Source organism: Schistocerca americana, chromosome 2 (assembly GCF_021461395.2).
Source record: "Schistocerca americana isolate TAMUIC-IGC-003095 chromosome 2, iqSchAmer2.1, whole genome shotgun sequence".
Taxonomy (NCBI): domain Eukaryota; kingdom Metazoa; phylum Arthropoda; class Insecta; order Orthoptera; family Acrididae; genus Schistocerca; species Schistocerca americana.
In genome coordinates, this window is record NC_060120.1 from 737,830,198 (window position 1) to 737,854,569 (window position 24,372).

General features: G+C 37.1%; 1 protein-coding gene across 1 annotated transcript in view; it reads left to right on the forward strand.

Annotated features, from left to right (window-relative positions):
• Window positions 1-22,675, forward strand: part of LOC124593259 — a 108,965-nt gene extending 86,290 nt beyond the window's left edge. Inside the window, exons 13-14 of the mRNA XM_047131911.1 lie at window positions 1,803-1,963; window positions 21,220-22,675. Coding sequence (XP_046987867.1) covers window positions 1,803-1,963; window positions 21,220-21,287 — 229 coding nt within the window. The 3' untranslated portion in view covers window positions 21,288-22,675. The remainder of the gene's footprint in view (window positions 1-1,802; window positions 1,964-21,219) is intronic.
• Window positions 22,676-24,372: the final 1,697 nt, after the last annotated feature.

Here is a 24,372-nt window from a genome sequence, read left to right on the forward strand (position 1 = left end):
ATGAATCCAGTGACAGAGGTGAAAAAAGGAACTCAGTGTACAAAGATTGTGAGTCAGTCAAAAATAAGAGCCAGGAAAATAAAATTCATTTTATGTTTGGCACTTTTAAACAATCTTAAGAATTCTGCATTCGGAAAATTTGGTATGCTTGTAGCTGCTAGGGGACACAGCAGAAGCTTCTGATTGTCACAATGTTACCTAGTAAAGATACTTGCTTTCCTCCTGAGGCAGGAATTGTCATGTGGCTTCATTGTGAATTTCTACATTATTGTTGGAGATATGTGACATTTGGCTGACAAGCTTCTGTTTGGGGACATCCCATTCATGTTAATTTGGTGCTAGCTGTGTGTGTGTGTGTGTGTGTGTGTGTGTGTGTGTGTGTGTGTGTGGAAGCCAAGGGAAGTTGGATGCAGACTGTCTGTAAACTGAAGAGTGACTTTGTTTGTGGTGGGGGTAGTGGCTTTTTTCTGGAAGAGGGCTACAACTGCTGCACAGGTGACTAAGAATCACCTGGCATTGCTGCCTAGTGATGATGTAGATTCTGTTCATGGTGTTAACACATTTAGTGGAAAATAAGCACTTATCAGGTATGTCTGCACACTGAGTCGTCTGTGATTTAAAAGGCATGCTACAGAAAGGTCAGTATAGCCTTTTGAAATAGCGTGTAGGTAGTCCTTGTGATTTAATTGGGTAGAGTGTGGGCACAACTCACGAAATATTCATCACAGCTTATCAGGTGATGTTAATGACAATGCGCCATTGGCATCCCGGCACCATTACCAAAAGTGATAGACTTCCACACAGATTATTCTGAGGCTATATTGGAGTGGAGTTCACCTTTTGTGTAAATGGTCTCCAGTGTGTGAGTGAGGAAGGAGTATCTTTGTAGGACAACGAATTAGAGATTACGAAAGCAGGAATAAAAGGAGAAAGAGGGAGCATTAAGGACGAGGACTTGGTGAATGCTGAATGGCTGGTACAATGTAGGTCTGCAGCAAACATAGAAAATAAGGATGAAATGGAAAGAGGAACAGTAGCAGTGTGAGGACTTACATGAATCTACTATTTCTCACATTTAGCTGACTGGACTTTGTCACATTATGGTGCTTATTTACAGACTGATATATCACATGTGACAGTCTTATTTTCTGCTCATTTATAGATTAATGCTATTGCCAACTGCCTCAATGTTACATGATGAGGGAAAGGGAGGGGGTAGGCAACAGTAGTTAGATTGGTCCCGTCAAACAAGTTTTTGCTGCTAGTTTTATCTTGTGTGATGCAAATTTGTGGAATTGTATGATGAATGTGATGGTTTTCTTTTGTTGTAAAGAGCTGGTTTGTGCTGTAAAGACCAGTTTGTAATCTTTAAACAATGGAAAATCCAACATGGAATGATGGCAATATTATAAAAAGAATATATTGCTACTCATCGTATAGTGGATATATTGAGTTGCAGCAGGCTCACCAAAAACGACTGCTAAACAAGTAAGCTTTCGGCTAAAAGGCCTTCTTATGAAGTACACACACACACACACACACACACACACACACACACACACACACACACACAGTGCCTGATTACAAGAAGAGTTTTCCTAGTTCATTATGTCTTATGAACATCTGTAAAATGAGACAATGTTTGGGGTTGAATAGTGTTTTTATAAATGCTTTTGCGTAAATAATTTTTTGCAGTGCAAATAGTCTTTTTTAATTTAACAACGGTCTCTTTTAACATATCTTGCTCATAGACTACATATACATATGGGATGATAATTTTGTTTCAATCACATATGTTACAGGTATTTGTATGAAGAAGACAGTGAACGATCTGAAAAACTTGGTGATGTGATTGATTTATTAGAGAGCACAGGTGGCTTATCTTCTCCACAGAATCGAAGTCCTTCCAAAGACCTCTCTGCAACCCTTAAAACTTTGAAGTGTGTAGAAACTGTTTTTAAAGGTATTGTTAAACCATTTACTACTTGAAAACATTTGTTGTTTTTGTAATATGTGTAAGTTCAGTTTTTAAGAAAGTATGATGATAAGCTTGATCATTTTCTGTTGATACCAATAATTATATTATTTGAGTTTGCCTTCGGTCTCTTTGCCAGATGTTAGTTACTGAATTATTAGAATTACGACATTACAAAATTTGGTGTAGTTGATGCATAGCTTTATCTAAATAATAGAAGTATTGAGTTGACAATTTTAAAGTACATATATTCTGGCAATATCTCATTTTGAAGAACTTTTCTAAGTATTATATTTTACTGGCATACTAATCTGATGAAACAAGACTTTGGATAACATGTTTGCTATTGCTCTTATAAATTAAAAAAGATGTTTTTGACATTAGAAACTTTCAGTACATAAGTGATATAAAAAAAGTCACAGGTTTTATAGACTAAAAGTATTTTTTATGAAAGGTTCTTCCTGATTTTTCACCGGGTCCAAATATTGATAGTTGTATGTAATAAATGTTTTAATCTGGTCTTACCTTATTGCAAAAGAAGTAAACTCAAAGTTAAGACTATTTCCCCCGATACAGTAGTTTAAAACAAACACACATACATACACACACACACACACACACACACACACACACACACACACACACACAAAGAAACAAACAATGTAGTTTACTGTCTGTCGAGCTATCATGTTTTGTTTGTTTGTTTGTGTGTGTGTGTGTGTGTGTGTGTGTGTGTGTGTGTGTGTGTGTGTGTGTAAATATACACTCTTACGCACAGTCGTCAACTAAATGCATCCACCAGCAGCTACACTAAAATTGTGGTATGTTGGAGCATCCATTAGTATTTTGCTATAATAAATAAGATGTTCATGAATGAAGAATCCAAAATATGAAATGAAACAATTACTCAGGGAGTGAGCAAATTGTACCCCCTTGATAGTGATATGTGTTTAGCTGCTATTATGATTATCTTTGGCAGTACAATGATGACTTACTGACTCTGGGAGATAATGTTATTGTCTCCCAGAATGATGGTTAAATACAACTTTTGTTTAAGATTTTGAATACTGGTATTTAATTTGTAGTGCACACTGTGAAAAATTGTAGTGGATGCACAGATAATAATTAGGGAAGTGACAGAATAATTGTTGCTGCCAAAGAGCATTTTGTGCAGAGTTGTGTATTTAATGAATGAGTTAGAAGGAAGTTAGAAGGAAATCTTATTATGGTAACAAACTGAAATGCAGAGTAACTATAGTAGAGCAGTATAAGAAGATTCCTGACAGTTGCAGTGAGCTAGACACACCTGCTTTGTGTGCCTATCTCAAACAGTCATGTAACATGATTTTGTAAATTCCTATATAACAATGCCACAGTGTTTTCATGGGTTTATAAATGACTGTTGTTTTTGCAGCTTTTACTGCTATGCATCTGAAAGCTGGCATCAGTGCTGCTGTCATGGATCACCTTAAGCTGACTTGACTATATACAACTTTTAAATTATGTGAGCTAGTAGAAGACATTCACACATAGCATCTCCATGAAGTACTAACTAATACAGCTCCACTTTGAATTGATTAAATGTGTCGCATACCTTACTTGGTTTGTCCATAATCATTTTGAACATTGTTTTAGTTCATATATGGACTAATCACAATGAAGTCTGGCAAACCAGTTCACTCCTCTAGATTACTCAGTAACTTCCTAATTAACTATGAATAAGCATTTTTCACTTATCTGTTTTCAAGGAAGATCCAGTAAGAATCATTTCTTTTTAAGAATTTTCACCCTGTCCAACTCCTCCAGAAGCTGCCTATGTATTTTCAGTTCACCCATACATGTTGGATTACGCTACAAATAGGATATATTATTCAGTTGAACTTCTGTCTTAATCTGGAATCCTTTCGAATGCTAAGGAATTAGTTTGATTATTTGCAATAATTTGAACTAAGCTATACTTACAAAAATCATACAAACCCAATCACAGCATTCACTGAATCCAAAACAGGACAAATTCCTTTGTACAAAACTCATGCAAACATTTTTACTACCACCCATTAGAAAGCATATTAGTCCTCATCAAATATACAAAACCCTTACACAGTGTAGTATGGTGGTTGTTGTTGTTGTCGTTGTCTTCAGTCCAGAGACTGGTTCAATGCAGCTCTCCATACTACTCTATTCTGTGCAAGCTTCTTCATATCCCAGTACCTACCGCAACCTACATCCTTCTGAATCTGTTCAGTGTTTCATCTCTTGGTCTCCCTCTACAATTTTTACCCTCCACACTTCCCTCCAATACTAAATTGGTGATCCCTTGATGCCTCAGACATGTCCTACCAACTGATCCCTTCTTCTAGTCAAATTGTGCCACAAATTTCTCTTCTCCCCAGTTCTATTCAATACCTCCTCATTAGTTACCTGATCTATCCATATAATCTTCATCATTCTTCTGTAGCACCACATTTTCAAAGCTTCTATTCTCTTCTTGTCTAAACTATTTATTGCCCATGTTTCACGTCCACACATGGGTATACTCCGTACAAATACTTTCAGAAACGACTTCCTGACACTTAAGTCTATACTTGATGTTAACAAATTTCTCTTTTTCAAAAACGCTTCCCTTGCCATTGCCAGTCTACAGTTTATATCCTCCCTACTTTGACCATCATCAGTTATTTTGCTCCCCAAATAGCAAAACTCATCTACTACTTTAAGTGTCTCTTCTCCTAATCTAATTCCCTCAGCATCACCTGATTTAATTTGACTACATTTCATTATCCTTGTTTTGCTTTTGTTTATGTTCATCTTATATCCTCCTTTCAAGACACTGTCCATTCCATTCAACTGCTGTTCCAGGCCCTTTACTGCCTGTGACAGCGTTACAACGTCATTTGCAAACCTCAAAGTTTTTATATCTTCTTCATGGATTTTAATACCTACTCGGAATTTTTCTTTTGTTTTCTTCACTGCTTGCTCAATATACAGATTGAATAACATCTGGGAGAGGCTACAATCCTGTCTCACTCCCTTTCCAACCACTGCTTCCCTTTCATGCCTCTCGAGTCTTATACCTGGCATCTGATTTCTGTACAAATTGTAAATAGCCTTTCGCTCTCTGTATTTTACCCCTGCCACCTTCAGAATTTGAAAGAGAGTTTTCCAGTCAACATTGTCAAAAGCTTTCTTTACATCTACAAATGCTAGAAACATAGGTTTGCCTTTCCTTAATCTATCTTCTAAAATAAGTCATAGGATCAGTATTGCCTCACGTGTTCCAATATTTCTACGGAATCCAAACTGATCTTCCCAAAGGTCGGCTTCTACCAGTTTTTCCATTCGTCTGTAAAGTGTTTTGCAGCCATGATTTATTAAACTGATAGTTCAGTAATTTTCACACCTGTCAACACATGCTTTCTTTGGGACTGGAATTACTATATTCTTCTTGAAGTCTGAGGGTATTTCGCCTGTCTCATACATCTTGCTCACCAGATGGTAGATTTTTGTCATGGCTGGCTCTCCCAAGGCTATCAGTAATTCTAATGGAATGTTGTCTACTCCTGGGGCCTTGTTTCGACTTAGGTCTTTCAGTGCTCTGTCAAACTCTTCACGCAGTATCGTATCTCCCATTTCATCTCCATCTACATCCTCTTCCAGTTCCATAATATTGTCCTCAAGAACACCACCTTTGTATAGACCCTCTATATACTCCTTCCACCTTTCTGCTTTCCCTTCTTTGCTTAGAACTGGTTTTCCGTCTGAGCTCTTGATATTCCTACAAGTGGTTCTCTTTTCTCGAAAGGTCTCTCTAATTTTCCTGTAGGCAGTATCTATCTTACCCCTAGTGATATATGCCTTTACATCCTTGCATTTGTCCTCTAGTTATCCCTGCTTAGCCATTTTGCACTCCCTGTCGATCTCATGTTTGAGACATTTGTATTCCTTTTTGCCTGCTTCATTTACTGCATTTTTATATTTTCTCCTTTCATCAATTAAATTCAATTATTTCTTCTGTTACCTAAGGATTTCTACCAACCCTCGCCCTTTTACCTACTTGATCCTCTGCTGCTTTCACTATTTCATCTCTCAAACCCACCCATTCTTCCTCCACTGTATTTCCTTCCCCCATTCTTGCCAGTCGTTCCCGAATGCTCTCTCTGAAACTCTCTATAACCTCTGGTTCTTTCAGTTTATCCAGGTCCCATCTCCTTAAATTCCCACCTTTTTGCAGTTTCTTCAGTTTTAATCTACAGTTCATAGCCAATAGATTGTGGTCAGAGTCCACATCTGCCCCTGGAAATGTCTTACAATTTAAAACCTGGTTCCTAAATCTCTGTCTTATAATTATATAATCTACCTGAAACCTTCCAGTGGTTCCAGGCCACTTCCATGTATACAACCTTCTTGCATGATTCTTGAACCAAGTGTTAACTATGATTAAGTTATGCTCTGTGCAAAATTCTACCAGGCAGCTTCCTCTTTCATTTCTTACCCCCATTCCTTATTCACCTACTACTTTTCCTTCTCTTCTTTTTTTGCTATTACTGAATTCCAGTCCCCCGTGACTATTAAATTTTCATCGCCCTTCATTATCTGAATAATTTCTTTTATCTCATTGTACATTTCATCAATCTCTTCATCTGTGGAGCTAGTTGGCATGTACTTCCGTGGTAGGCATGGACTTTGTGTCTATCTTGGCTATAATAATGGGACCGAGCGAGGTGGCGCAGTGGTTAGCACACTGGACTCGCATTCGGGAGGACGACGGTTCAATCCCGTCTCCGGCCATCCTGATTTAGGTTTTCCGTGATTTCCCTAAATCGTTTCAGGCAAATGCCGGGATGGTTCCTTTGAAAGGGCATGGCCGATTTCCTTCCCAATCCTTCCCTAACCCGAGCTTGCGCTCCATCTGTAATGACCTCGTTGTCGACGGGACGTTAAACACTAACCACCACCACCTACAATAATGGGTTCATTATGCTGTTCGTAGTAGCTTACCCGAACTGGTATTTTTTTATTCATGGTAGTATGGTATACTTGCAAAATATCCTGCCATAATGATTACAGCACATACTTATTCATTTTGTTGCTGCCATAAGCAAGGTGAGTTACACTTTAGGGCAAATGGTAACCTTTTATTGCACTGCATACAATATTCCTTCACTCGTATTAGGAACAACACACAAAACTAAGATAACTGCTTTCTTATTATTGATTCATTAATCAAAAATATTTACTGGCCCATTACATCTCAGGTGGTTCCTCTATTTTGCAAATTTTGAGTAAGCATAAAAACCAACAGCATTCTACTTCTGTAGAAACTGTCAAGCAGATCTCTTTCCTCAGAAGGCAACTTTCTAACAACCATCCAAGTTTTACAGTGATAGTGTTCCTATATTCTCCCTCATTTAGGTGTAGATTCTCTTCCCTTAGTAAACCTATGCTATTCATAACATTATTACATATAACAGGCTACAGTATCCAACTTCCATTATAAAACTCTCCTCTTCACTCCTATATTTAGAATTAACTTATTCCTACTTTATTAAGGCTGCATATCTAATTCTTGACTTCTCTGTTTTCCAATCACTGTAACCAAAGTGTATTTATGCTTCTTGCCGGCATATTGTGCTGCTACCGCTGTTAATTACTCTATGTGAATCTCATCTGGATGTTAGCTCATCAGCCAGCTGCTATATAAGGGTACCTTTCAGCTATCCTGCTTCTTCCTTCTTCGATGTGCTAATGCTAAAATCCTGCATACATAGTTAAATTAGTTGCGTTTTTTATAATCATCTTTTCTCTGGTTTTAATGACGCAATTGTACAATCTTTTCATTCAAATACTCATTGGAAATGTAAACATTATGCCAACAGTTTATGCTAGGATTAATTATCAAGATTTCCGCTAGAAAAGAGCAGTCTCTCAGTTTTAAGTGAAATTTCTATCCTTATTGTATAGCTACTTAAGTGTAGTCAGTGCGATTTTACAGAGAAAATTATTACCCTTAAGTGTTACATAGTTGAGTTCATCTTAAGGTATTATATGGTTCCGTATTTACATACGTATTTTTTGTATTATTCCTTTACTCCACAAAGGTAAAGTCATTGTGCAGTCAAGTTTCTTTCAAAATTTTCTCTACTGTGGTTGCAAGGGAATTACAACTATTAAAGCAAAATACGTGGGCCTTATTCCACATGCTTTGATACATATAATTTCTTCATTTGTGGTAAAAATTCATTGGTATAACCTTATCTTCAGTTACAATGTAGATATGTACCAACAAGCAATTAATATTTTATTTATAACTGCTTATTTATTCTGAAGCCTGTACAGTGCTAAGACTTTTCAGCAAAACAACTCTGTTTGAGAAAAATACCCCAACATTCTATATTTCTCATTGACCTACACAGGTGTGATTTTCATTGATGATACATGGGTATTCGTAATTTGCTAAGACTGCCTGCGTGAGAGAACACAACGCCTGTGCTGTTAGCGAAGCGCTCACTAACTTCCAGTTATTTTGTCATTATAGACAGGATAGGGAAATAAGCTATAATTTAGAGAAGATAGAATAGTGGGAGAATGAGAAACCATTATACAGAAATCAAAAAGGAAGTAATATAGCACTTAATTACAACCTCCTCATCCTGTGGTGCTGAAAAGTGTACCCCAATGCATATCTTTGGGTAGATCATTCAATCCATGTATTTCACTTTGCTTAATTTAGTCATGAGGGTATCTGCCTTCTGCTTCAAACCACCTTTTCGTTCTCTCCCTTTTTTTAAAAAAATACGTATTTAAAGTCATTATTTGACAATCCTCAAAGTTCAACTCTAAATTTATAGTCAAACCTCACACGGTCTTCTTCATAAGTAACCACTTAACTAAACGTTAACTACACATCATTTACACTTAATCTCATGAAAATACCATGTACATCACGTAAATTAACACCAGAAGCTAGTTGACATCTGAAGTCTACACAGTTCATCTTGAAACTGAGCAGTTTAAATGCAAGCCAAATAGTTTAAGTTACCACATATGGTGAAGGAGGCATGTTAATAGTTAACAAGTGTTTGACATTTTGGTTCAAGTAAATCACACTACTCTCCTCTGAAGTTGATGAATTGGGACAAGAAACATCAAACTTACTTAAATCTGTATCCTTTATTGAAATATAAGGTCTGTTCAAAAAATTCTGGAACTTTGTCCTTTCTATGCTTACCTTTTACTTATTGTGCATGGTCTCTTTCAAAATACTCTCCTCCACAATTGACACACAGCTCCCAAAGGCAAAACACTTCTGAAAGCAGTCTTGGTACGCCTCTTGGTGGATTGTGTGAAGCGCCGTCTATGAATTTTATTTTATTTCATCTGTTGTTACAAATCTTCGTCATTTCAATGAGGATTTCAATTTTGGAAATAAATAAAAAAAAATCTGCAGGGGCCAAGACTGGAAAATATATATATAAAAATAATAGAGAGAAACATTCCATGTGGGAAAAATGTCTTTCCCTCTCCTTCCCTCTTTCCTGACGAAGCAGCCGTTGGTTGCGAAAGCTAGAATTTTGTGTGTGTGTTTGTGTGTCTATCGACCTGCCAGCGCTTTTGTTTGGTAAGTCTCATCATCTTTGTTACATATATATATATATATATGTGTGCGGATGGATATGTGTGTGTGTGCGCGAGTGTATACCTGTCCTTTTTTCCCCCTAAGGTAAGTCTTTCCGCTCCCGGGATTGGAATGACTCCTTACCCTCTCCCTTAAAACCCACATCCTTTCGTCTTTCCCTCTCCCTCCCTCTTTCCTGACGAAGCAACCGTTGGTTGCGAAAGCTTGAATTTTGTGTTTGTGTTTGTTTGTGTGTCTATCGACCTGCCAGCACTTTCGTTTGGTAAGTCACATCATCTTTGTTTTTAGATATATTTTTCCCACGTGGAATGTTTCCCTCTATTATATATACAGGCAGTCACCAACAGGGATAATTGTGCAAGTGCATTATCATGATGCAAGAGCCATGAATTGTCTCGCCACATTTCAGGCGCTTTCCTTCTCAAATTTTCTCACAGGCATCGCAATACATCCCAATAGTACCATCGATTAACAATTTGCCCCTGTGGCACGAATTCATGATGAACTAATACTTCAAAGTCAAAGAAAACTGTCTGCATTGCTTTGACATTTGACCTGACCTGATGAGCTTGTTTTTGGTCTTAGAGAATCTTCCCCTACCCATTGTGAAGATTATACCTTGTTCTCAACATCATAACCATAGACCCATATCTCATCACCAGTTATGATTCTCTTAAGGAACATCTCGTTCAAATTTGCATAGTCTAAAAGCTCTTCACAGATTGCAAGGCGAAGGTCTTTTGAGTCTTGACTCATGAGCTGTGGGACGAACTTGGTGGCAACACGATGCATTCCAAAATACTGTGTCAGGATTTCATGACATGATCCAGCTGAAATGTTACTTCTTCTGCTACCTCTCAGACAGACAGTCTTCGATTGGTATGCACAATTTTGTTGATGTTTCTGACATTAGTATCATCGGTATGCACAGGATGGCGTCCTGAGTGAGGGTCGTCTTTAACTTCCGCCCTGCCATTTTTAAAACATGTAAACCATTCATAACACCAAGTACAGCTTAAGCACTCATCACAGTAGGCTTCCTGCAGAATTTGGTGTGTCTATAAAGGTTTTCTTGAGTTTCACACAAAATTTAATTCAGGCGGTGGCGCCTCTAACTGTACCATCTCGAAATTTGCAAACTGTGCAATACAATGTTCTACTCAATACAACACTGATCAATAACTAAGAACGATATAACAATGAAACTTTGATGCCAACAGTATTTCATTCCAATACACCTCAGACCTCATGCTTAGACTGACACTTGTCTGAGGTTTGTTTTGATGCAACATGAAACTCAACAAAACTTAAAATTAATGGATTTACCATAAAATCAGCTCTTATAGATATGCCAAAATGTAATTCCTTTGTTAACTTTATGACAGTAAGTTCTAATTCAGCTACCATTTGATTATTTATTTCTAGGTTTTCCCTTTGTGAATCTGGAATATGATCTTCAGACTTCAGGACTTTCTTATCTATTTTATCTTTTAAATCAGCATAGTTGATTTTTAGTCTATTATTAAAGTCAGCAATTGTTTTTTCTTTTGTCTCGACCACAGCCATTTCAAATCTAAGTGCATTGGCATACAGGAAAACCAATAACAAGTTTGCAACTAATGTTCTATTGCTGCCAACTGTCACAGTGTGCACACAAATTTGTTGCAAAAAGAAAATTTCTTCCGCACAAATGTGCTTGAGCTACTGCCACACACAATGAAGTTGATAATAATGATAATAATAATAATAACCAAGCAACAAACTTAGGAACCAACACAACTGGATACAGATCACAAGTATACACAACATTTATTACCAGATACCCAGAATTAAAATTTTTAACAGAACGACGACTAGCTGATCAGATCCGTGTAATAATAAAAAATAACAGGATACCCCAGTCAGAATTAGAAAACATCAAACAAGTAGTACAACAAATACTGGAACAAACTAATGTGCAATCAGAAGAAGAAGAAAATACAGTAATGGGCTCAAACATCCCAGAGCAAACAAACAAAGAACAACACCATCAATTAAACAATCAGAGGAAAACAAAATCTTAAGACAGCCACCAGAACAAGCACAAATAGAACACAAAGTGACACACATGTTAGATATAGAAGAAAAATTTCAGCTGACATGTATAGAATACAAAGACACAAATACAGACATAAGACCATTCTTGCATAGACCACCAAATAACCCACAATTCAAAACAACAATAACAACTATCAACACAATCATACACAACAAAATAAATGAAAATACAACTATGGAAGAGTTACAACTACTGGTTTATATAGGAGCACTCACTACACTAAATATACGTACTAGGCAGAGATCAGAACCAACCAACACACAGAAGAAACCCACAAAGCCAGCATGGCAACACAGGCTACAGATCAGAATAAAAAAACTGAGAAAAGACGTCGGACAGCTAACACAATTTATAAGAAATGAAATATCAGACAAAAAACGAAAAAGGTTAGGTAAAATCTCACAACAAGAAGCGATAGAGCAATTAGATGAAAAGAAGCAGAAATTACAAGCATTGGCCAAACGACTTAGAAGATACAAAAAAAGTGAAAATGGAAGGAAACAAAACCAAACATTCAACACAAACCAAGAGAAATTTTACCAGACAATAGATAACACACACATTAAAATAGACAATCCACCAAACATAGCAGACATGGAACACTTCTGGAGCAATATATGGTCAAACTCAGTACAACATAAGAGACATGCACGGTGGATACAAGCAGAAACAGACACATACAAGATGATACCACAAATGCCTGAAGTGATAATTTTGCAACATGAAGTCACCCGAGCAATTAATTCTACGCACAATTGGAAAGCCCCTGGAAAAGATAAAATAGCAAATTTCTAGCTAAAGAAGTTCACCTCAACACATTCACATCTAACTAAATTATTTAACAGTTACATTGCAGACGCATACACATTCCCCGATACACTTACACATGGAATAACTTATCTGAAACCTAAAGATTAAGCAGACACAGCAAACCCACCAAAATATCGCCCCATAACATGCCTGCCAACAATATACAAAATATTAACTTCAGTCATTACACAGAAATTAATGACACATACAACACAGAACAAAATTATAAATGAAGAACAAAAAAGCTGCTGCAAAGGAGCATGAGGATGTAAAGAGCAACTGATAATAGATGCAGAGGTGACATATCAAGCTAAAACTAAACAAAGGTCGCTACACTACGCATACATTGATTACCAAAAAGCTTTTGATAATGTACCCCACTCATGGTTACTACAAATATTGGAAATATACAAAGTAGACACTAAATTGATACAGTTCCTAAACATAGTAATGAAAAATTGGAAAACCACACTTAGTATCCAAACAAATTCAAATAATATCACATCACAGCCAATACAGATTAAGCGTGGAATATACCAACGAGACTCATTAAGTCCTTTCTGGTTCTGCCTTGCTCTGAACCCACTATCCAACATGCTAAATAATACAAATTATGGTTATAATATTACTGGAACATACCAATACAAAATCACACATCTGCTATACATGGATGATCTAAAACTACTGGCAGCAACAAATCAACAACTCAACCAATTACTAAAGATAACAAAAGTATTCAGCAATGATATAAATATGGCTTTTGGAACAGACAAATGTAAGAAAAATAGCATAGTCAAGGGAAAACACACTAAACAAGATTATTACATATTGGATAACCGCAGCGACTGCATAGAAGCGATGGAAAAAAAAAGATGCCTATAAATATCTAGGATACAGACAAAAAATAGGAATAGATAATACAAATATTAAAGAAGAACTAAAAGAAAAATATAGATGAAGACTAACAAAAATACTGAAAACAGAATTGACAGCAAGAAACAAGACAAAAGCTATAAATACTTATGCTATACCAATATTGACCTACTCATTTGGATTAGTGAAATGGAGTAACGCAGACCTAGAAACACTCAATACACTTACATGATCACAATGCCACAAATATAGAATACATCACATACATTCAGCAACAGAAAGATTCACATTAAGCAGAAAGGAAGGAGGAAGGGGATTTATCGACATAAAAAACCTACATTATGGACAGGTAGACAATTTAAGAAAAATCTTTATAGAGCGAGCATAAACTAGCAAAATACACAAAGCAATCACTCATATAAATACATCGGCTACACCATTGCAATTTCATAACCACTTCTACAACCCTTTAGATCACATAACATCAACAGATACGAAGAAAGTAAATTGGAAAAAGAAAACACTACATGGCAAGCCCCCGTATCATCTAACACAGCCACACATTGATCAAGACGCATCCAACACATGGCTAAGAAAAGGCAATATATACAGTGAGACGGAAGGATTCATGATTGCAGTACAGGATCAAACAATAAACACCAGATATTACAGCAAGCATATTATTAAAGATCCCAATACCACAACAGATAAATGCAGAGTTTGCAAACAACAAATAGAAACAGTAGATCACACCACAACGGATGTACAATACTAGCAAATACAGAATACCCCAGAAGACATGACAATGTAGCAAAAATAATACATCAACAACTTGCCATACAACATAAACTAATAAAACAACACGTTCCCACATACAAGTATGCACCACAAAATGTACTGGAGAATGATGAATACAAATTATACTGGAAAAGAACCATTATAACAGATAAAACACCACCACATAACAAACCTGACATCATACTCACTAATAAAAAGAAGAAATTAACACAACTAATCGAAATGTCCATACCCAATACAACAAATATACAGAAGAAAACAGGAGAAAAAATTGAAAAATACATCCAACTGGCTGAGGAAGTCAAGGACATGTGGCTTCAGGATAAAGTTGACATTATACCAATTATACTATCAACTACAGGAGTCATACCACACAATATCCACCAGTACATCAACGCAATACAGTTACATCCAAATGTATATATACAACTACAGAAATCTGTAATTATTGATACATGTTCAGTTACCCGAAAGTTCCTAAATGCAATGTAACACATACCGTACAGTTCAAAGGAAGTCACGCTTGATCAAGGTCTGTGTCACTTTCCATTTTTAACCAGACATAACGTCTGAGAAAGGAAAGAAGATAATAATAATTCACATACAAAAAGGATGATGATAATTATTATTATTGTATTTAACTGGGATTTAACACTGCTCACCATACTTAAGTAATTCACCGCGTCATGATGTTACTGAAACCATGTCACTGCAACCCAGCAAAACTGTGCTCCCTTTGGTAGATGAGGATCTGATGCTGGTTCTGGTAGTTGTCACGTTGTAGCTACAGACCAGATGAAACAGTAGAAGCCCTTTGAAACCGCAGTCAATGATCATTTGACTCTTCGATGTACTAAGTTTTTCAGTGACACAAGCGTTGTGCATCAGTTTGATCATTATTAAGCAACAAATTATTTCTTCTTAAGCTTCTAATCTATACTGCTTGTAATTACTTGTGCACTTCATTGTAATATTTCCACTGTTGACCACATTGCTAAGAGCTACAGCAATATTTGTTGAAAATGATTCAGTCAAAAATTGGTAATTTCTTCTTGGTTTGTATTTAAGTGTTAGCATTTTAGTCCCTGCACTCTACATCAGACCATGTTTCTATCTCTCCCCACATGTACATCACTATCCCTTCCCCTTTCTTGTCCCCCTTCAGATTGGTGCTCCCATCCCACCTGGCTTGTTGCATTCTGGCCTGAGCTCTCAGAGTCAGTCTTGTGTGCATGAGGTGTGCTTGCTCGTGTGTGTGAATGGTGTGTGTGTCTCTTTTGCTGATGAAGGTTGTGTCCGAAAGCTTTGTGCGAGTGTCTTTTAATTGTTCCTGTCTGCAACTTAATGTGTCATCTTTATGGTAAGTAGCAGTCTGTCTTTTCCTACATTGTTGATATTCCTACCTGAAGTTTCTGTTGTTTGTATTAAGTATGTTCCATCGATTTTTAATTGATTCTCAGCACAGAATTTACTCTGGGTTCTTTGCCATATTGAAGTATTACTCATTATAGTTTGTTTTGTATGAGAAATGATTATTTTCAGATTACTAGCACTATTATTCTTTAAGTTGTGAACACCTGCATCTTGAAATAATAGTCAAACAAACCATATAGTTTTATCAAAAAACAAAGATGATGTGACTTACCGAACGAAAGCGCTGGCAGGTCGAAAGCCACACAAACATACACACAAAATTCAAGCTTTCGCAACAAACTGTTGCCTCATCAGGAAAGAGGGAAGGAGAGGGAAAGACGAAAGGATGTGGGTTTTAAGGGAGAGGGTAAGGAGTCATTCCAATCCCGGGAGCGGAAAGACTTACCTTAGGGGGAAAAAAGGACGGGTACACGCTCGTGCACACACACACACACACACACACACACACACACACACACACACACACACATATCCATCCACACATATACAGACACAAGTAGACATATAGTTTGCATTAACAAGGACTTCTTCACCGCTGCAGCTCCATACTGGGATCTGTGAACTATGATATATCTTCTACCTTCTACTAAATAATAAAAAGCACTTTCTCTGAAGTACAGTAATATTGCTCCTTCTGTTACAAAAAGGCAGTAATTAAAGCTGGGAAACTGCAGCATGGAATACTGCCAAGTCAGCAGGTATTGCAGAGCTTAGTAAAGCTGCTATCTTTGTCTCACTTTGAAGACGTGCGTGATCCATCCATACTAGTTTACATGTACAAACGATAACAAAACTAGGAAACAATATTTTTAACTTCGCCAGCACATTTGTCAATTAGGTTTATGTTGGGTAACACATCACTTTACCAAAATGATACGTTACTCCACAAGATAAATCATTAACCAATCACAGTTTTTCCTCAGATGCTACCTCCTGCTTCTGCAACCTCTTTTGTTAGGTGCAGGGAACACATTTGCCCTGTGTTACATTGAAGTCTGTGGTCATATGAGCAAACTCTTTGCAAAGAGGGAACCCTGTATCGTTACCTAGGCACAGAAAGACCAGTTACACATGCGGTAGTGAAGTAATATAAAAAATCTGGAATGATTTTGTGTCATTTTTGCCTCATTCATATGTGAGTAAAGTACATCTACATCAGTTTCTAGAGTTGTTATTGGGAAATGTTTTACTTTTGAGTAAATAATTCAAAATTATATTTTTTATTCGTCTTTCAAGTGATTTTAAGATTAGTCTTTGGGGGGGGGGGGGGGGGGGGGGTATACCCCTTGCATCATAGTCGGACAACTCAACTTGAGAATGAATCAACTTATTTTATTTGTTATATTTTATTTTCATTCTTGTTATTTTGATATTAAGTAGTTATGATCCATCAAAATAAAGTAATCTATCACACTTAATTTGGAACTTTTCCTGAAAAGTATGATCACTTGATAGTTTTCCTTTGGTGCTTCCTAGGTCGTTTTAAAATAGAAACATAATCAGAGTTTTAATTGCATTGATAATTCTTTTAATTTTGTTTGAGCTTTGATCAAAAAACTAGTAATGCAAATCCATCAGCATATCTTCCACATGGCAGTCATTCCATTGCTAAAAATGTTGTCACAAAATGGCAGCCAGCATCACTTAATGGTAATAACATATTAAACATATTCATAGACATGTAAATGCTATGAAGTCATTGGCATAATAACCTGTATTCCCTTCTTGTAGAAGTTAATTTTTTGATTTACTTTGACCCTGCTGTAATGTAGGAGTGACTGCATGAAGGGAACCATAAACTGAAAACATCAACATTATGCCATCATTACTGAGTATTATGGTTTTTTTTTATATTTCATACATGTCACTCTTTGCATATGGTAAAGGATGGAGTCTCTTGGCTTCAGAAGGAAAATGAACTGATTGTCACAATTATGCCAACAGAAATTGGGAAGTGTGGACTGTCTATGAACAGGAAATGGCAGACCTTTGTGGATGTAAATAGGAGAAAAATGATCTTAACCAGCATGTATTTCATTTAGTATGGGGTCTGCAATTTCAGGATTCGGCATTTTTTACATTTTATTACCTAAATGTGTGGCCATGTGCACCTCTTGATGCCACAATAATCGAGGTAACCTAAGGGAGGAACATATTGTGCACTTTCTCTCTGTGAATCATGTGAACTTTATTCTGTGTATGTTCATATTTTAACTCTTTTTGTATTGTATTCTTGGAGGAGGAATTTGGGAATCATCCCAGTATTTACGTAAATGAGTAAGGGAAACTGTCTAAAAACAACTCTCGGGCTGTCTGTGTACCAGCTTGTGGTCATTAATCTGCTGCCAGATTCGATCCAGGACTGGCTCACCTCTCTGTCTTACAAACTAGTGCACTGCATACTGTACTACAGGAGCAGGTTGATCTTAACCCGTTGTCGTCTAGGTTGAATCTTACGACATTGACCCAGCTGAAACCTCCTGGCAGATTAAAACTGTGTGCCGGACCGAGACTCGAACTCGGGACCTTTGCCTTTCCCGGGCAAGTGCTCTACCGACTGAGCTACCCAAGCACGACTCACTCCCCGTCCTCACAGCTTTACTTCTGCCAGTACCCTCGTCTCCTACCTTCCAAACTTTACAGAAGCTCTCCTGCGAACCCTGCAGAAATGGTAGGAGACGAGGTACTGGCAGAAGTAAAGCTGTGAGGACGGGGCGTGAGTCATGCTTGGGTAGCTCAGTCGGTAGAGCACTTGCCCGCGAAAGGCAAAGGTCCCGATTTCGAGTCTCGGTCCGGCATGCAGTTTTAATCTGCCAGGAAGTTTCATATCAGCACACACTCCGCTGCAGAGTAAAAATCTCATTCTGGAAACATCCCCCAGGCTGTGGCTAAGCCATGTCTCCGCAATGTCCTTTCTTTCAGGAGTGCTAGTTCTGCAGGGTTCGCAGGAGAGCTTCTGTAAAGTTTGGAAGGTAGGAGACGAGGTACTGGCAGAAGTAAAGCTGTGAGGACGGGGCGTGAGTCGTGCTTGGGTAGCTCAGTCGGTAGAGCACTTGCCTGCGAAAGGCAAAGGTCCCGAGTTCGGGTCTCAGTCCGCCACGCAGTTTTAATCTGCCAGGAAGTTTCATATCAGCACACACTCCGCTGCAGAGTGAAAATCTCATTCTGGAAACATCCCCCAGGCTGTGGATAAGCCATGTCTCTGCAATATCCTTTCTTTTGGGAGAGCTTCTGTAAAGTTTGGAAGGCAGGAGACGAGGTACTGACAGAAGTAAAGCTGTGAGGACGGGGCGTGAGTCGTGCTTGGGTAGCTCAGTCGGTAGAGCACTTGCCCGTGAAAGGCAAAGGTCCCGAGTTCGAGTCTCGGTCCGGCACATAGTTTTAATCTGCCAGCAAGTTTCGTATCAACGCACACTCTGTTGCAGAGTGAAAATCTCATTGACCCAGCTGTTTCGAGATGATATTGTGCTGAATGGAAATATTAGACACAATGTACAGAAAAGCGAAGTAAGTGGATTGAGACTCTTGGAAGCACAAGGACTCAATGATAATACAGCCATGAAAGAATATCTGGGATGTGAGATCTAAGGAGATGGAACAAGTATCACTTATGAAGAAATTCTTAATCAAATGAAATTTTTCAGTTTAGGATGAAGTGGCTACTCTGAAGAAGTAGTAAAGCTCGGGCAGTTTGGAGAGATGTCAATATTGAAAAATTTATGAACATGTGCTCTAATTATGTATGACCCATGGTGTGGAAGACTGGGCAGTGAAGAATAATGATGAGAAAGAGTGACATGTGACTGAGATGAGAATATTAAACTTTTTGATGGGAGTTACTCTGACCAAGAGGGAAAAAATGAAGATTGTCAACACCATAGATAGGGTGAAAGAGAAATGTTAAATATGTTGGCATGTATGAAGGTGGAGCAGTGATTACCTGCTGAAAAGAGTTTGGTTGAGGTATTGGGTTGATGGTTGGGGGGGGGGGGGGGGGAGGCAAATATAACCCAGCAAAAGTCACCAAATACATGTGAGGTCTCAAAATAAGACAAAGATTGCCCTTAACTGGATAGCCTAGAAACACTACGGCTGTGTTGTCAACCCCATAAGGAACTGGCATGGAAGTGAAAACTCAATCTTTTGCTATTCAAATGGATTCTAAGAGCTTCTGTAACAGTACACCCACTACAATACCCAAATGATCTGTGTTTTTTAAATAATGTGACAGTATAGCCATTGATCTAGGTGTTATAATCAGTTCTGGCAGACTAGAGTCAGCTAATAAAATGAGATGACTGTGTAAGTCGATTCTCAAAATTTTGAAGAAACATTGTATATTAAGTTCCATTCAACTTTAGGTATAACACCATTAATAATGTAATACACAGAGAAAATTATAAACTAAAGCAATATGTTCAACATTTTTGGAAGAAGCAAATTTTGCAGTTCTCATCCAAACTTCTCAGTTTTTGTCATTATCAAATTTTAAGGTAAATGGACCAGTTTATTAACATATTTGCAACTATCTGCCATTAGATAGTAAAGCTTCATTTGCAAAATTTGGTGTTGCAGTACACAATGCCTTTCCTTCTTGAAGGATTTGTGGAACAGAGCTGCCAATTGTATGCTCAGTAAAATAAAACTTAAGAACAGTTTTCGTGAGATCATTCCTTCTAAGGGATAATTCTCCAGTTTCGAAATAAGTAGCATTCCTAGTGCATAGCGAGCTAAGGACACAACAATATTTTCTATATGCTGCTTCAAACGAACTTCTAATTGATATTTTTATTTTTGAATAAGTTGTTAAGTGTACTTATGTAAGAGTTGCATATTCTATATCCATGTGATATGTATGCCATATTGATTTTGGTTATAATGGAAGAAGGAACCACCTGATTAACTGTAATTATTTTATCTGTGCACTTTTTTGCTTTTGGCATCTTAGTTCTGAAGTACCAGAATTTGAAAGATATCAGAAATATGATACATTTGGTAATCTCTGTGATCAAACAGTAAAACACAGTAGCAGCCACAATGCTGCTATTAACTATTTTGTATGAAAATGGGCAGTGTTTAAGTTCTTGATCTACTGTAGTCATCACATCATTAGTCTAAGTGGATACTATTTCAGCTTCTGTTACATGAAGATATACTGAAATACCACTTTCCTTTCAGTCAGCGTTTGACACAAATCATAAACCACATAACATTTTTCTTGTTAATAGTGCTACAAGAGAGAGAGGCCCATTGTGTATAGAAGACACATAAAATTTTCTCAATTTGCAGTGTGAATGTTATGGATGAACAGAAAGGTCAAAGAAAGAGATCACAAGAAGTTGCACACAGATGGGGATAGTAATACAGTGATTGCTCTTAGAGGTGGATAAAGGACGGAACTGGTAACTGTGCAAGCAGGATGGTTAGGATAGAAAGGAAGCAGCAAGGAAAGGAGGGGAGCCACCATACATCATTACCTTTCATGTGTACACACATTTTCTGTGAATGAGGCATATTTAAAGTTAATTTAAGATTTTCTGTGAACGTGCTGCTTTAAAAAAATAGTGTTCTAAAAAAACTTTGTTTCTTTTTCAGTGTTGGATGAGGTGCTGTTTGATGAAGAGGACTTTGGTCTGGATGATGGAAGTTACCAGTGTGAATGAAGGCAGATGATAAAAGAAGACAGGGACACTATTTATGAAATTGCTTTTTTCAATGTATTACATTGCAAATGGAATAATGTGCAATAATGTATTATAATTTCAACTATTTCGTTAGCTGAAGATGTTTTCAATCCATCCAAAATCGTGTCCAATTTTGCTCAATGTCATGCAATTATTTGTGCAATGTATAATACTTGGTTGAACCATTTCGCTGCATAGTTTTTTTTATTCCACTGGACTGTTTTGAAACCGCGTGCATGTTATAATGTGAAAAGTAGGATATTCCCCACCCTACACCCTCTATGTTCAGTCAAGCTGAACGATTGTCTGTGATTTTGCTTCCATTAATGTTGATACTTGTCTGAAAATTTAGCTGTTTTGTGAATTCAGTGTTTGTGTAGAATGGTCTCTAGGTAAGTTGTACTATTGAGTAAAGCCGTCTTTACTCTTATTATGTACATTGTGTATTGAATTAGGCTATTTAAAGACTGTATGGAAATGATTGCCATTAGGTTTTTGTTGTTTTCAGATGTGCTAACAAATGAATATTCATATTTTCTATAACAAAAGACATATGTTTGTGAACATACCTGGGAACAACAAGAAACAATTTTTTTTAGTGCAATCGTAGAAATATATCCATAAGTCTTAAGTACTGACAAGTTTTGGATTGTAAGCTCTGACAGGTCATGGGCTCTACCCAACTGCACCAGTTTGTGCTTGTAATTGCTTACATCACATTTTGCTTTTATGTGTTATTAACTTTGATCACTGATAGAAATATGTATCATGCAAACCTGCACAGCTGACTGCAAAGTACAAACTGGAGCAGGTATTCTTTAGCAGTATTATTTATATGTACAAGCATAGATGTATGCTCCATACACCATATCATTCTGTTAATGACTGTAAAAAGTAAAAATTGCTTTGTATGTAAATTTTCACTACTTGAAATGTAGTGAGCATTGCTTACATTATACACTTCAGTGTGTAACAGTATTTTTGAATTGTGCGCAATAGACATGATATAGTCAGTGTTTTCCTTTTTTCACAACTGTGACACTTCAACAAATGTTTTTATAAAAATATGAAACTTTATCACAGTCTACTATACAATCTGAAAAATTGTAACATTAAGTTAAAAATATTATCAAGTATTTTCTGATACTTGCCTACGGAAAACTTTTAGATTAATCCTCTGTTTACATCGAACTTCACAGGCTTCCATTTATTATACTAAATTGGAGAATCCTTTAAACATTATTTAAAATTTAATTTTATAAACAATTTAAAGCTTTTGTATGCAAATATATTTACATGTGAAACTATAGTCTTGTGTCATAAATGAAATTCATAATTCTATAAATGTGATTTTGGTTATGAATAGTTTCTGAAGCTGATAATTTCATAAATAAGCTTTTATACCCCTCAGACAGTATCTTCGAAAATGATCTTCTATACACAATGTAAGTAACCGATATTTATACTCACAAGCTGTTTAGTGATGAATATTCTTTTCCTAAGCAAGAACAAAATCTTTGTGGTTAATTGTACCTGCAGATGTTGCGTCATAGTTTGTACGCAGGTACTTCAGTTTTCTAGAGGTGAGAAGAGGTAGCCTTCTGCACACGTTCTGTACTTCTCCCATAAGGCCTAGCCAAATAGAATGCGGCCTGTGGTCTTGAGCCACAGTGACTAGATCACATTGCTGAAATGCTTATTATTACATCATGCCTGTCATGTAGAAAGCGCCTTTGATGCGGCAGTCATTGGCTTGGCACCCTGCCAGTGCCAAGTTGTCTCAGAATACACATTCACCACTACAGCTGTCTGCACCTGCTGGCGGATTTGACTGCTATGTTCTCTAACACTACGACAATTGCACTGTACGTGCAAGCTGTTAATGAAGTTTTGATCATTTTTACAGGGTGACAGTTGACACAGCAACAGCAGTTGCTGCAAATCAGCCACTCTTGCCCATGTGGTATCCTTTGCTGCTGGATGCCACGGACATCCACCGCAGTGCCAGGCCACGCTCTGTCTGATCAAGCCTTCTTAATGCCACAAGTACCCTTCACCTGAGCTGCACTATCAGGCTGCATTCTATCTGGCCAAGCCTTTAATGCTACACATGCAACTTCTGGGGACAAATTTGGATCATTTGCAGTCCATCCAGTGATTTTTTTTTCTACAGTTTTGTTTAAACATATGCAGATACAGGCACGAGTTGCAGTTTCAAAATGATATGGACAAATTTTTGTTGTGAAAGGTATGCGACCGTTTTCTCTCTTTTGTTTAGTCACGGAACTTTTAGTATAGGTATAGTTTTGCTGTCCACTGAAGAACAACAATAAAATTAATGTCTGCAAAACGTTCTCAGTGATATGTGAATACAGCATACGGACTCGAGTTTAAAGGGCACCATATTACAATACAAAAGTACCAAAACTGTGCATACTGAAATTTAAAATTATGATTTCATCATGGTGGCTTAGATTGCACCTGATACAGTAAATTAAAAATCATGATATAATACAGTCTTTCATTAATTCTCCAAGGTGTTTGAGCACTTTGTAAAAGTATGTAAAACTGAGTATATTCGGGACATGCACACAGGAACATGCCCACCCCTCTCTCTCCCACCCCACACACACACAAATTAATAAAAAGAAAATAACAGGTGAAGGAATTCTAAATAAGATCTCTTTTAACTGCATTTTATTTTATGTATTAGTGACTGACTAGGAGACCAGACAGAAACAGATTTTTGTATTTTTTTTAGATGTATGGTATGTGAAGTTCAGAATGCAAATAACAAATTCGCAAAGCAGTTCAATGCAGCTCCCAACAATTTTCAAGAAAATCGACTTTTGAAGTTTTCTAACTTCTTTAATGTATGACAGTGAAGTTGCATTTTCAACGGGCAGTGTAGACCTATAGTAAGAGTGCTCACCTGTCACGCAGATTGCCTGTGTTCAATTCCTGTCAGAATCAAATTTTTAAGAAAAGATGGATGTTCCAAACTATTTCCTTGACATGTAACAAACAAAGAGGGAAAAAATTAATTAACAATTTTTTTTAGTTT